At 46.9% G+C, this 12343-nt stretch overlaps 1 protein-coding gene across 2 annotated transcripts in view; it reads right to left on the bottom strand.

Annotated features, from left to right (window-relative positions):
* Window positions 1-9708, bottom strand: part of DCLK1 (doublecortin like kinase 1) — a 324314-nt gene extending 314606 nt beyond the window's left edge. Inside the window, exons 1-2 of one of the 2 annotated variants that reach the window (XM_027116519.1) lie at window positions 9459-9708; window positions 4110-4504 (exon numbers count right to left, since the gene is read on the bottom strand). In XM_027116519.1, the coding sequence (XP_026972320.1) occupies window positions 4110-4485 (376 nt within the window). In that variant the 5' untranslated portion in view covers window positions 4486-4504; window positions 9459-9708. The remainder of the gene's footprint in view (window positions 1-4109; window positions 4505-9458) is intronic. The other variant, XM_027116518.1, reaches the window with a different exon arrangement.
* Between the last annotated feature and the right edge of the window lie 2635 nt (window positions 9709-12343).

Below are 12343 nucleotides of genomic sequence, written 5' to 3'. Positions count from 1 at the left end.
TCAGGCGGTGTCCATGGTGGGGCGGGGGTGCGCCGGGGGTGGTCACAGCATGTGTGGGAGCCGAGGAAGAGAGGGGCCTGTTTCTAATACATGCAGAGTTCATGTACCAATTAACTTACATATATCCGGAAGATAGCATCCTTGCATCGTTTTTATCCTAAGGCTTAAAGGAAACGCTCTGGCCCTTTCAGACCTACATTCACACAAGATGTTAAAAGACGTTACTGAGACAGTAAAAAGATGAGTGGACGCCAGGGGTTAGGGGCAGGGTGGGATGAAGAGGCAGAACACAGAGGATTTTCAGGGCAATGAAACTATTCTGTGTGATACCACAGTCATGGATACATGTCATTATAACTCCGTCCAAACCCACAGAAGGTACGACACCAAGGATGAGCCCTCGTGTAAACTACGGACTTGGGGTGATAAATGACGTGTCGGTGCCGGCTCACTGACTGTAACAAGCGTACCCCTCTGGTGATAGTGGGAGACGGTGTTCACATGTGGGAGCAGGGGGACATGGGAAACCTCTGCATTTTCTGCTCAATTTTTCTGCCAACCTCAAACTGCACTAAAAAAAAGTCTGTTTAAAAGTGTGGGGAAGGAGAATGCCTATTCTTCCACACACATCACTAACACCTGAGCAACCCACAGAGAAAAACCAATCAATCAGTTGCTGCTTGGTATGTAAATTACATCTTTTTCCTAATGGTTCAAAGGTTTTAAGTGTTACTCCTTCATTTATCCTCACAACATCTGCATAGCTACAGTGGAATACAAACGGTGTAAAACTGGGTAAAAAGAGGCAATATTGGGAAAATGAGGCCACGTCTCAAGGTGAATCACCTGCAGAAATAGGCCTGCAATTCAACTTTCCTTATTGAGCAACACGGCTTTTTTTAAACATATAAAGGCCATTTTGAAAGCAAACAATTAGGAGTGTCATCCATGGTCTACTCTGAAGTGCATGCATGTACGTGTGTGTGTATGTAAACATACATGCACAGATGGACAATCAAGCGTATACACACACACACCACTCATACAGTTATACTCCAGGCCAAGAGCTAGCTTTATCAACATTTTTAAGCCAAATTTAGGCATAATAATAATACAACAGTTAAAGTGACCAGCAGACCGTTATAAATAAAGAAACTCACATACATCATCGTCCGAATTTCTAGTCTGAGATAAGTGAGAATGAACAAACTCACAAAAAAACATTACAAGTCAGATATACTTGTCACAGCACTCGCTAAAAGGATTTAACTTAAAATGCAAACGTCATCATGTTGGAAGGGGAAATGAGAAGCTAATAACATGCACTGACGTTTACATAAAATTAGTATGTAAAGTGGGAGCTATGAACCTAATGATGAATGTGAAGCAACGGTTTGCATTTTATCAGACTAAGCAAAAAACATAATTGACAAAGAGGCAAATCTAAATGAATTTCCAGCTATTTCAACACTAAGTGCAGCTGCATGAGAATTGTCAGTGTTATAAATGAAAAAAAAAATCTGTTTAAACTGAAAAAAAATTTTAAATGCAGCCAATGAGTGAACTTACCTACTTTACTGAAGTTACCATTTATTTAATCAGAAAAAGGTATTTTTTTCCAAAAAGGAATTTTTTAACATCAGAATATTCAATCTGCAGTTAACTTCTTATTGATCAAGGAGAAAGGTGTTTGGAGGCAAATGAAAATAGTAAAGTGTTTCTGGGAGCAGTATCTGTCATTCCTGGAATTAAGTCAAGGTTAAAAATATTTGTTTTCAAGAAGAAGCTAATACAATAAGATTTCATTTAAAAGCCACTAAGAATATATATATATATATATATATATATATATATATCTCTTAATCACTTTGCTGTACACCAGAAATTAACACAATATTGTAAATCAACTATACTTCAATTTTAAAAAGCCACTAATACCACCCCACTCAGTATCTTACTAGTGGCAGTTATGAGCTCAAGTGCTGGTACCAGCGGGTTCAAATCTTAACTCTACTATTTCTTGCTGTGCGACTCTGGCAGATCACTTAACCACACTGTGCCTCACTTTTCTCATCTTACTATGAGGATAACAGTACCTACACCTCCTAGGATCATTGTGAGAATGAAAAATGTTCATACATGCAAGACACATGCTCAATATCTGCGAGCTATCATTATCATCATCACTCAGGACAGTAGTCTCTCTCTCAGGGCAGGTGTTCTTTTGTGCTAAAAAACTGACAAAGAAGATGGTGGCGAGCATGCCATGATTTTGCTGGTCCCTGGATATAAAGTACTGTCATATCCCACCTCTCACACCTTCTCCTTGGCGGATGGGAATCATGGGAATATCTCTGCCACTTCTGAGTGAAGATCGATCCTGGGTGAGAAACTGACTGAAGTAACCCTCCCCCCGCACAGATGTTGCACAAGTGACTCTAGACCAGAGAATGCCAAGCCCAGGATGTCTTAGAAGGTGCTTTGAGATCTTGGCATATTTTCCCTACAACACCATCAGCCCTCAAAGGAATTGCTTACACCTGACTTTGTACTTGATCTTTTCCCAGATCCTCTGGAATACCTCACCAAATTATTTATCCTGTATTTTCCAAGGTCATGAAAAGACAAGGCACAAAAATCAAAGCTGATACACAAATATTCTATGTTCATTCTTCCCCTTTAATTTACTGGAAGTTCCAGCATCTGAGAAGGAAAAAGGCCAAGTCTACAGGCTTCTTGGCAGGGTGATGAGTCATTGAAAAGAGATGTGAATTCCCACAAAATAAACATAACCAAACCCCTCCACACCCTCTTCTCAAGTGCAGTCATACTGTGAGTGGACTGGCATCCCTGCCAAGGGATCAAGGGAAGAGAAATGGGAGAAAGACAGAGAAGCCCTCAGCCTTGAATCACGTACAAACTCTGATTCCAAAGGAAGACCAGAGTGCTTGCCTGTGTGCAGTCAGGGCATGGCATTCGTCCAGGATCCAGACAGACTACAGGGCCTGGGCAAATACATCTGGAGTAAAGATGAACTCGGGGTGAAATCAAGCTCTCCCCACATTCCCAACTTCCTTTCCCGTGTTGCTTTGCACTAATATTTCATGAGGACCTTGAGACCTCAACTTAGAAAAATCTACTCTCCAAAGAGGACCGGCTACCCTCATTTACATCTCAGCATGAATTTAACCCCGGTTATTTTTCTCCCAAGTTGTTTTACTTCAATTATGATTTCTAAGGTGATTAGAGACCTCACGCCCTGTTCAAACAGGGTCAGTCCTGAGACACATATATTCCAGAGGAGGCAACCTACTCTGCTTGCACAAGACACCAGGCCTCATCCGTGGACCCAAATAGTCCTATTTCCACATGAAATGTCTAAAATAGGTAATCACTATTAACCTACGTTAAACTTAACAAAAATAAACTGAGCAGATTAACTCCTCAAATACCACAGAAAGACAACAATCCTTTTAAACTTAAAATCAGTCAAACCTTAAAATAATTTTAAAATTGAAATGTGTCATACTGGAAAGAACAGGCAGCAAATCTAACTTTTGGTCCAGCAACAACACTATCTTACCATGCACGCACAGACACATGTCACTTGAATTTTGGGGCCTCAGTCCCCAGTGATTAAAATTAAAAGGTTTGATACCTATCTAAGATTCCTTAAAACTCAAAAATTTCATGATCTATTAGTTATTTTCAGTTCAAGTACTTTCACACATGTGGTAGCAAAAGTTCAATTTGCAGCTAAAAATAAATAAGAACTATGTGATTAAAGATATAAAAATGGACTTTTAAAATTAACACAGCACGGGTGTGAGAAACAATAGAGAGGATGCTGTACAATTAAGACACTTTTTCCCTCAGCCCATTATTATAAGCTACCTGATCGAATACCATTAGGTTTGTTGGGGTTTTTTCTTTTTACGCTACTGTACAGACAAGTGAACTCTCCACCATGTGGAACAGTAAGGATCACAGCCACAGGGCTGAATGCTGTCTCTTAGAGATCAAGCAGAAGATGGTGAGAATAATATGGACCTGTGGGAACCGAAGCCATATGCCCTAGGGTCACTTGGGAGGTATCTCCCAGCTCTCACCTTCCAGCAGCTGGTCCAGGCTGGAAATCTTCTTGAGCCCATCGATGGTGTAGATTGTTCTCACCCCCTGGGGCAAATTCACGTTATCCGACAGAGTTCGGGTCAAATCAGCCAGCAGGGCCTCAAAAGATCGGAAGCGGTCTGGGGAGATGGCATACACAATCCCTTTGAAGTATCGATCTCCGTTTCGATAGAAACGAACTTTCTTGGCCTTCTTCTCAGAGCTGAGGGTCTGCAGCGTGCGGGTTCGGTAGAAGCTGCAATGGGCGCTGTGCGTGGGGCTGGGCAGCCCGTTCACCCGCGACCCTCGGCTGTATCTCTGTGCCTTATCCCTTTCATCGAAGTGCTCCAACTCCATGTCTCTGCCGAAGGACATGACGGAGTTAAAGTTGAACCTGGGAGGCACAGAAACACAAACAGCCACACAAAGATGTTATTTTTGCACCCTGCTTTGAAAGGCTCAGCTTGAGAGCAGCTGATGGAGATATTGCTATAATCGATGATATGTTTAATATGAATTATCAAGTTGGGAGAGAAAAAACAAAGAAATAGAAGAGGCAGACCCAGTGGAAACAGCTTATTAATCAACCCTAGTCTTGTCAGAATACGGCTGTTCGCATTGACCACCTAGCACGTCAGGCTTTGAACCGCTATTATTTCCAACAGTCACAACAAACCTTTCAAAGTATTGTTAACCCGATTTACAGATGAAGAAACTGAGGCACAGAAAAATTCTCCTAAATTTCTCCAAGTAATTCAGTTGAGAAATGCCTGAATCAAGAACTCTGCCCCAGGTTTGCCTGACTTCAAGGGTAGGTAGGAAATGAGCTTTCATTTCACTACAGGGCTAAAGATACAAGATATAGTGGTGGTGGTGGACCAGGAATCAAAAGAGGGCAGGTAGCATTTAAGAGTCAGATTGTAAACATTTTACCTAGTGTTTGTACTCTCCATGGCTAGACCAAGAGCAAACAATCTGTAGATTCTACCAACTTAAAAGAGATTTTCCAGCAGATTCACATATTGAATTGAAATTTACTTAAAAAGTGGACTCACCATAACTCATTTACTTATATTTAATGCTTCAGATAAGGTGGATTAAAAAAAAAGAAGAAAAAGGAAGGTGGGGGAGGGAGGAGAAAGGAAGGGAGGCAGGGGCAGAAAAGAAGAAGGAAAAAGAGAAGCAGCACAGCAACAAGAACAAGAAGAAGGAATGGAAGTTACTTCTTTGGGACACTTGGCCTTTCCTTCCACTAAGGCTCTCTCTGTCTGTGGTTGAGAAAATCGAGATTTGAAGATGTTGACCGAGACTTGACCCCATATGAGCTGCGTAACCTTGAGAAATCTACTTGTTCAACGTCTTTAAGCCTCGATTTCCTGAATCACACACGGAAAAGATAACAGTACCTACCTCCTAGTTAACATCAGCTATTAAGTAAGTTAAAACACATAAAGCACTTAGGGTAATGTCTACCCTGTGATAAGTATTAATATTTTTGTTAATAAAATCTGCCTTTCTGTTCCTGACTTTGTCACAAAAAGACCTAGTAGGAACAGAATCTCTCCCTCCGGTAAGAGAGGCTCCAGGTGAGCTTCCCCCAGCCCCACCCCCGCCACAGATTTCCAGCTCATGACCTTCTAAAAGGTACACCTGTGCCCCTACGTCCCCATTTGACTTTCCATGGAGGCCTGTCATCAGCTGCTGCCTGTGGGATCAATTAATCCTTGCTCAGGGGTTAGCTGATAAGGGCTTGTGCTGTTGCCCCTCACAGGGGATCCGTGTTTTAAACAGGGTAATCTAAGAAAGTGGGAAAACCTCAACATTCAAAGGAAAGAAGTTTCAAGGACAAAGTTTCAGGCATATTGAAATAAGAGTTTAAGGGAAATGGAAAACTGGGGGCAAGAACCTTACAAGTGCTCCCCAAATCCTACCACACAGACGATGTCACCTTTCCGAAGGTCAGTCCAAACCAGCCCAAAGTACTGCCAAGCTTCCCTGACCTTTCCTTCACCCTCAGTCAACTGACCTCTGAGCCATTCAGAATGGCTACAAATTCATGCTCAAAAGCTTCATGCACTGCTAGAGATTGTGCACACCTGAAATGAGTGGAGTGGAAAAAGCTCACATTTATTGAACGTCTATGACATGCCTGACACTGTTACATGGAGATCAACTGCTGTGTAACATGCTAAGAGCTCCCTCTAAACCTCCTGCCAGTCCAGTGAGGGAGGGGGTATTATTATGACTGAGGTTGAGTGCAGGATGTATCCAGGGTCCCAAAGACAGAACTGAGGGCCTTGGGACTTGAACCCAGATTCACTCCAACTGCCTCTGAAGCTGGCACTCCCTCCTTTCCGACTTGTGCACTCTGTCCTAGAGGCCTAGACCCCCTGGGATTGGCCCATCATCACATGTAAAGTAAGGTGTTTAAAGCCCTCACTCCTAACTAGCTCTGTGACCTTGGGCAGGCCACTTAACTGCCAAAGACATTGTGTGCACAGAGACCACGCAGTGGTCTCCAGGCCATCAACGTTTTCACCTGCTCATGATTCTACAGCTGACCCTGCTGGGGGGAGGGAGCAGTGGGCTGGGATTCAATCTGGAGTGATTATTAGTTTTGTGTATTTTTTTTCCTCCAAATATGAAAACCGCCTCATGCCACTCAATAACTTCACTTTTAGTCTAAATTTGCATTTTCCAGAAAAAATATACCATATATAGGTAGGTATGAAGTGGCTGCATTGATTTTGAAGTTAGATAACTTCAAAACAATTATTTGTTGGTATCCAATCCTTCAGAGAGCTATTAATTAACAGAGCCAATATTTTGCCCATGATATCATAACTGCTCCTACTCTTTTTGTTTTTAAAAGGAGTTCTTTTGTCTTCCAAAAGGGATGTGTGTGTTGGGGGGATGATGCTGCCAGTACTCAAAAACCCATGCCACCTCACTACACTCTTCAAACTTCGTAAAGTATAAAGGTCAGATTGGCTGTTGAAGGTTTTGTTTTATTTTTTATATGCAGTGATCATTCTTCCAACCCTAGGCATTTCCTTCCAAATCCAAATAAACCAAAAGAAAACATGCAGGACATGCAGAAAGGATGGCACAATTGTGTCACCAGAGTGCAAATCTAATTCCAAGGGGCTCTTGCTGATTCGCAATCGGCAAAGGTCAAATTATTTAGCAATTGTTGGAATTCCCTTGAGGGAACGGGCTTCTAGAACCAACAATTCCACCCCAATTGGGGAAAAAAAAAAAAAAAAAAAGATCAATTTAAAATAGAGAAAAGTTGATTTTATTTGTATATTTCTCCAAACTGGATCATGTGTTCAACCACAGCAGGGCCCACATCTTTTACTTCCCTTCACTGAGTCTGCCCCAGAGTAGGCAACGATGTGGGTGACAAAGAAAAACCACACTCCAAGTGAAATCATTCTCAAGGCTACAGCTACCACTAAATGAATGTCGAAAGCCACACCAGACAGCCTCGTGTTCCAGATATTATGTGTGGCTTCAAAATAGGTATTCTTTCCCTTGCTTGGCTGGCTCAGCAATTCCACTGGCTTAGTCATATATTCGAATCAAGAGCTCCTGAAGAAGATTCACTGGGCTTCCACAGGTCCCCACTTTCTGCAAGGAAGCTGGCTAAAGGGCACAGCCACGCGTTCACAGGCCATAGATGGCTAAGGCCCTGGGCACACATGTGTCCTGGGACCGAGAAAGTAACTGCACCACCTAAGCCACAGAGGCTTAGGTGGGGAAGGCTTGGGTGGGGAAGACCCGGCCTGGGTCTTATCAGAGATTTTCCTATAAACACTGCCAGGCCAAGGTATCAGCTTCTTCGACTGCTCTCTATGGGATTTCTCACCATTTTGAAGAAACTGTGTGTTCATCCTTCTCTAGATGAGCACACGAGTTCCTGTTTTGGAGATTACACACACACCAAGAAATAATTTGGCATAAACGCTACCACATCTAAATAGATGCTAGACCTGGAGGTCCCAAGGCGCATTTTGCCAGTGGGATTAGGATGTAGGTGGATGGCCAGGCACGCACGAAGAGGCAAACACATCTTCAGTGTGCATGCACCACCCCAGACACAGATACCACAGGATGTGTGCATACCTTTTACACTGTTCCTACATATAACCTCTCTTAAATTCCTTCTGACCCGCATTCATGTGACATTTCATACTTAAAAGGCCGTCCTGGGCTTCCCTGGTGGCGCAGTGGTTGAGAGTCCGCCTGCCGATGCAGGGGACATGGGTTCGCGACCCGGTCCGGGAAGATCCCACGTGCCGCGGAGCGGCTGGGCTCGCGAGCCATGGCTGCTGGGCCTGCGCGTCCGGAGCCTGTGCTCCGCAACGGGAAAGGCCACAGCAGTGAGAGGCCCGCGTACCGCAAAAAAAAAAAAAAAAAAAAAAAGGCCGTCCTACTTTCCCGGCGAAAAGAGATATATTTAGGAACATTCATAAAACGTATTCATGGAACACCCTGCCGTGTGGCCGCTGAACGCGTGTGCACCAGAATCTGGACACACATTCATAGAGGCGGGGAGAGCAAGCCGGCCTGAATGAAACCTTTCAACCACTCCATCTCCTGCAAGCACCTCCTGGCCCAATGCAGCAGCGATTCCGAGCAGACCCGGTTTTCAGCAGCGGCCTCTTTTGTGGGGGGCCGTGCGGGGCTGGGCGTGCGTTTCCCCGCTAGGAGGGAAATGCCATTTCCTCTCCGCAGGCTGTTAGCACTGCAGGTACTAATTTGCACACGGGGCAGCCACGCTGTCCCCGAGGGAACTCGAGGCCCCGCAAACGTGCTTGCAGCACCCACACTGCAGTCAGCCCCCGCGCACGGATCGCCCCGTCCTCAAGCACACACCACCCTCCCGGGCCCACGGGGAAGCACGCACACAATAAGAGGCCCGACCCGACCACTCCTTCTGGGCGCACACTTGGTCCTCACTCCGCGGCCAGTTCTGACAATGACAAACACCTGGCCCAGCTCCTCCGCCCTAGCTCTCCATCTCCACTAACAAGGCGGCCGAGAGAATGGGGGCCCCGCTCGCCCGACTCCCCGTTTTCAGCCCGGTGGCACCAGACAAAAGAGGCAGGTGCCAGCAGCCCCAGGGCCACCTGCACACACCGCCCCCGGCCGCGGCCGGGCAGCTCCTTTCGAGGAACGGCGGGAAGGGCGGCGGCGGCCGAGGGGGCGCCCGCCCGCCCTCCGCGCCCGCGCTCCCCTGGACCCCGCGGTTGCGGGAGGAGTCGGCGCTGTCGGGCCCCCGGAGGGGCCTCCCGGCCGGCCCGCCCCTCGGCTCCCTTCCCCGGCGAAAGCAAACCACGCACCGGTCTGCGGAGAGACGCCGCCGGGGGTCTTTGTGGCCGCGCTCGGGGCCGCCTCCTGGTGCTGTCTTCTCGGGGCTGGGTGCGGCCTGACCGCGGGGCTGTGGGGCGGCGGCGGGGCCGGGACTGGGCGGCGGCCGCTGCTGGACCGCGGGCGTCTGGGCTGCAGCCGCTAGCGGAGGGACGCGCCTCGGCCGCTACTCATCGAAATGCGGCGCTTCGCACAGCCTCACTCCTGCCTCTCTCCGGAGGAGGGCGGCGGCAGCGGCGGCTGCGGGCGCGCTCCCTGCTCTAGTGGCGCACTCGCTCCCCCGCCCACCCCCGCTCCCTCCGCCTCCTCCGCGTGCGCGCCCGGCGCCCCCGCCCCTCTGGGCAGAGCGCGCCCACCACGGCTGCGCCCCGGGCCTCCTCCTCCCCTCGCCCTCTCCCGCCGCCGCGACCTCAGTGCATCTGGCTGGAGCAAACCCCCTGACCTCCCCAGGCCCCGGGAGTGGTTGTCTGGAGATTGGGGCCGGTCGGTGGTGGACCTGGGGACAGGCGGAGAGAACGTGGACCGGGTCTGAACCAGGAAACGTGCAAGGCAGAGACGTGAGGTGTGGCCGAGCCGTGAGACCCCCTCCCTCAAGGGAGGCAAGGGAAACAGTTCCCCCCCTCCGCCACTGTACACACACTTCGATGTGACCTCATGGTTTGACACCTTTCCCAGAATCATGAAAGCCAACGTGATGGCCCTATCATCACTTCTCACCCAGGACACATCCATGCAGCACCTCCTGGGAGAACCATCCCCAGACCCTCCCAACCTACCCGCACTAGTGTCACCCTCAGGCCCCCTAATTGGGAAGGGCCAGATCTGCGCATAGATCCCGCCCATCATCTCCACTTGACCCCCAGACTTGAGTCACCCTTTGAAACAGTGATCTCTGCTTGGAGCTGAATATATGTCACAACAGGCCCTTGATAACTTAAAGGCCAAGTTTTGCTACTGGACCCCTCGTGCCTGCCAAGGCTGGCGGTCAGCGCTGGAAAGCCCCATGAGCTCACATAAGCCTCCGCCACACACACACCCCAGGGGGCAGGAATGTTCTCAAAGCTCAGGCTGCTCACAGCTTCCGCCAGTTTTTGCACGGAAGTCCAAGAATCAAGTCGCAGACTTCTGGCGAACCTTAGCCTGGTTCAGTGGGCAGCCTGAATTTTGGTCCAGTTAACCTCCTGACTGTCCCTTAAGACATGTATTTGTCCCAAATACTGTACATACACAAATACACGTGCATCTCTCTCTTCCTGAGCTTACACTTTTCAATAGAAAATCAAAATTTTTTCTCTTGTCAGCTGAGCCATTATGTATTTGACTAGTTACTATTAATAAGAGCTATTCTGAAGTACTTTAAAAGTATTATGTAAATACTAACTAACTACCCTTTGTTATAAAAGGCAGCTCAAAAGAGATGCATGTTACATATTCAACAAGTGCTGCAATATTTATTTTTGAACTACTGAATAGCCCAGGGATGAGAGTACAGTGAACTCACCAAATTAACTAAATGCAAAGTACTAAGCCTGTTCCTTCAAATTCTAATCAGAATGAGGGCCAAGGGGTAAGTGCAGAGAAAGAAGCCAAGGGTATTTTGAGAAGGGAAATCAAAGCTTCTGCTTATCTTTCCTGTGACAGATGCCAACTGATTTCTGCCAATATGCTAAACCAAGAAATATATTCCATCTCCTTGCCCCTATGGATATTCTGTCAGGGTCATTTCTTAAGCACTTTAAGTAGCTCAACTGTATCTTACCTCTTTCCTAGGTCTTCTCTCTGCGATATGCAGATACTGTCCAAAGAAACACCTTTGAGTTTGATTCTCCCAGCTGCAATGTGCTCTCACTAGAAATAGTTGGGCATCATTAACCCTTTCAGGACACCAAAGGGCAACTGATAACTAGGTGGGCACACTGAATAGTACCCACCAGCCAATATACCATGGTCATATCATTTAGCCAGGACAGGAGGATGGTAACAAATGGCTCCCAGTGACCTGACAGAAGTAACAACAGAAGTGCCTAAATTATTTCCAGGGTAGTCTTTGGCAAATCTAACTGCTATTCAATAATAATTCCTAATTGAAGTGAAATTTAATCAGGAAACTCCTAGTTCAAATAATTTTCAAAAACTGACGTTACTTCCAGTACATCACAAGGATACTGACCAGAGAAGTGACTGACCCTTTTCTCCATGAAAATCTGAAGGCAACAGAGGTCTCATTCTAACTCCCCAAAGCTAACTCTTTTTAAGCTGTGTACCCCAATTGCTGCTCGAAGCAGCCGCAGCTGTGCGCCCTGCAAGATGACAACGGCTTGGACACTGTTCTGTCGGTGGCTCCTGTTAACTGAGCGCTTGCTTTTTGCTGTGCTGGGGGCTTTTGCACATTTTCTTATTTCATCCTTATAAGAACCATTCAAGGTAGGCATTACTATCCTCACCTAACGAAGGAATTTAGGCAGAGGGAGGTTACCTCATTTGCCCATAGTCATGTAGCTAATAAATCTCGAGCCCAACTCCATTTTTTTAAATTCCTATGTTTTAAAATTCAAGTCACTGGGCTTCCCTGGTGGCGCAGTGGTTGAGAGTCTGCCTGCCGATGCACGGGAGGGGGGGTTCGTGCCCAGGTCCGGGAGGATCCCACATGCCGCGGAGCGGCTGGGCCTGTGAGCCGTGGCAGCTGAGCTTGCGCGTCCGGAGCCTGTGCTCCGCAACGAGAGAGGCCACAACAGTGAGAGGCCCGCGTACCGCAAAAAAAAAAAAAAAAAAAAAAAAAAAAAATTCAAGTCACTTTTCCAATTGCTATGCCCATATGCTTATAAAGCAATACCAAATTCTAATGTGAAGTGTAATC

This window comes from Aethalodelphis obliquidens, unplaced genomic scaffold (genome assembly GCF_003676395.1).
Source record: "Aethalodelphis obliquidens isolate GAN/ISIS:26980383/991018 unplaced genomic scaffold, ASM367639v1 scaffold16, whole genome shotgun sequence".
NCBI classification, from domain to species: domain Eukaryota; kingdom Metazoa; phylum Chordata; class Mammalia; order Artiodactyla; family Delphinidae; genus Aethalodelphis; species Aethalodelphis obliquidens.
The sequence above is the reverse complement of the archived record's forward strand: the minus strand, read 5'-3'. Positions and strand labels throughout refer to the sequence as shown.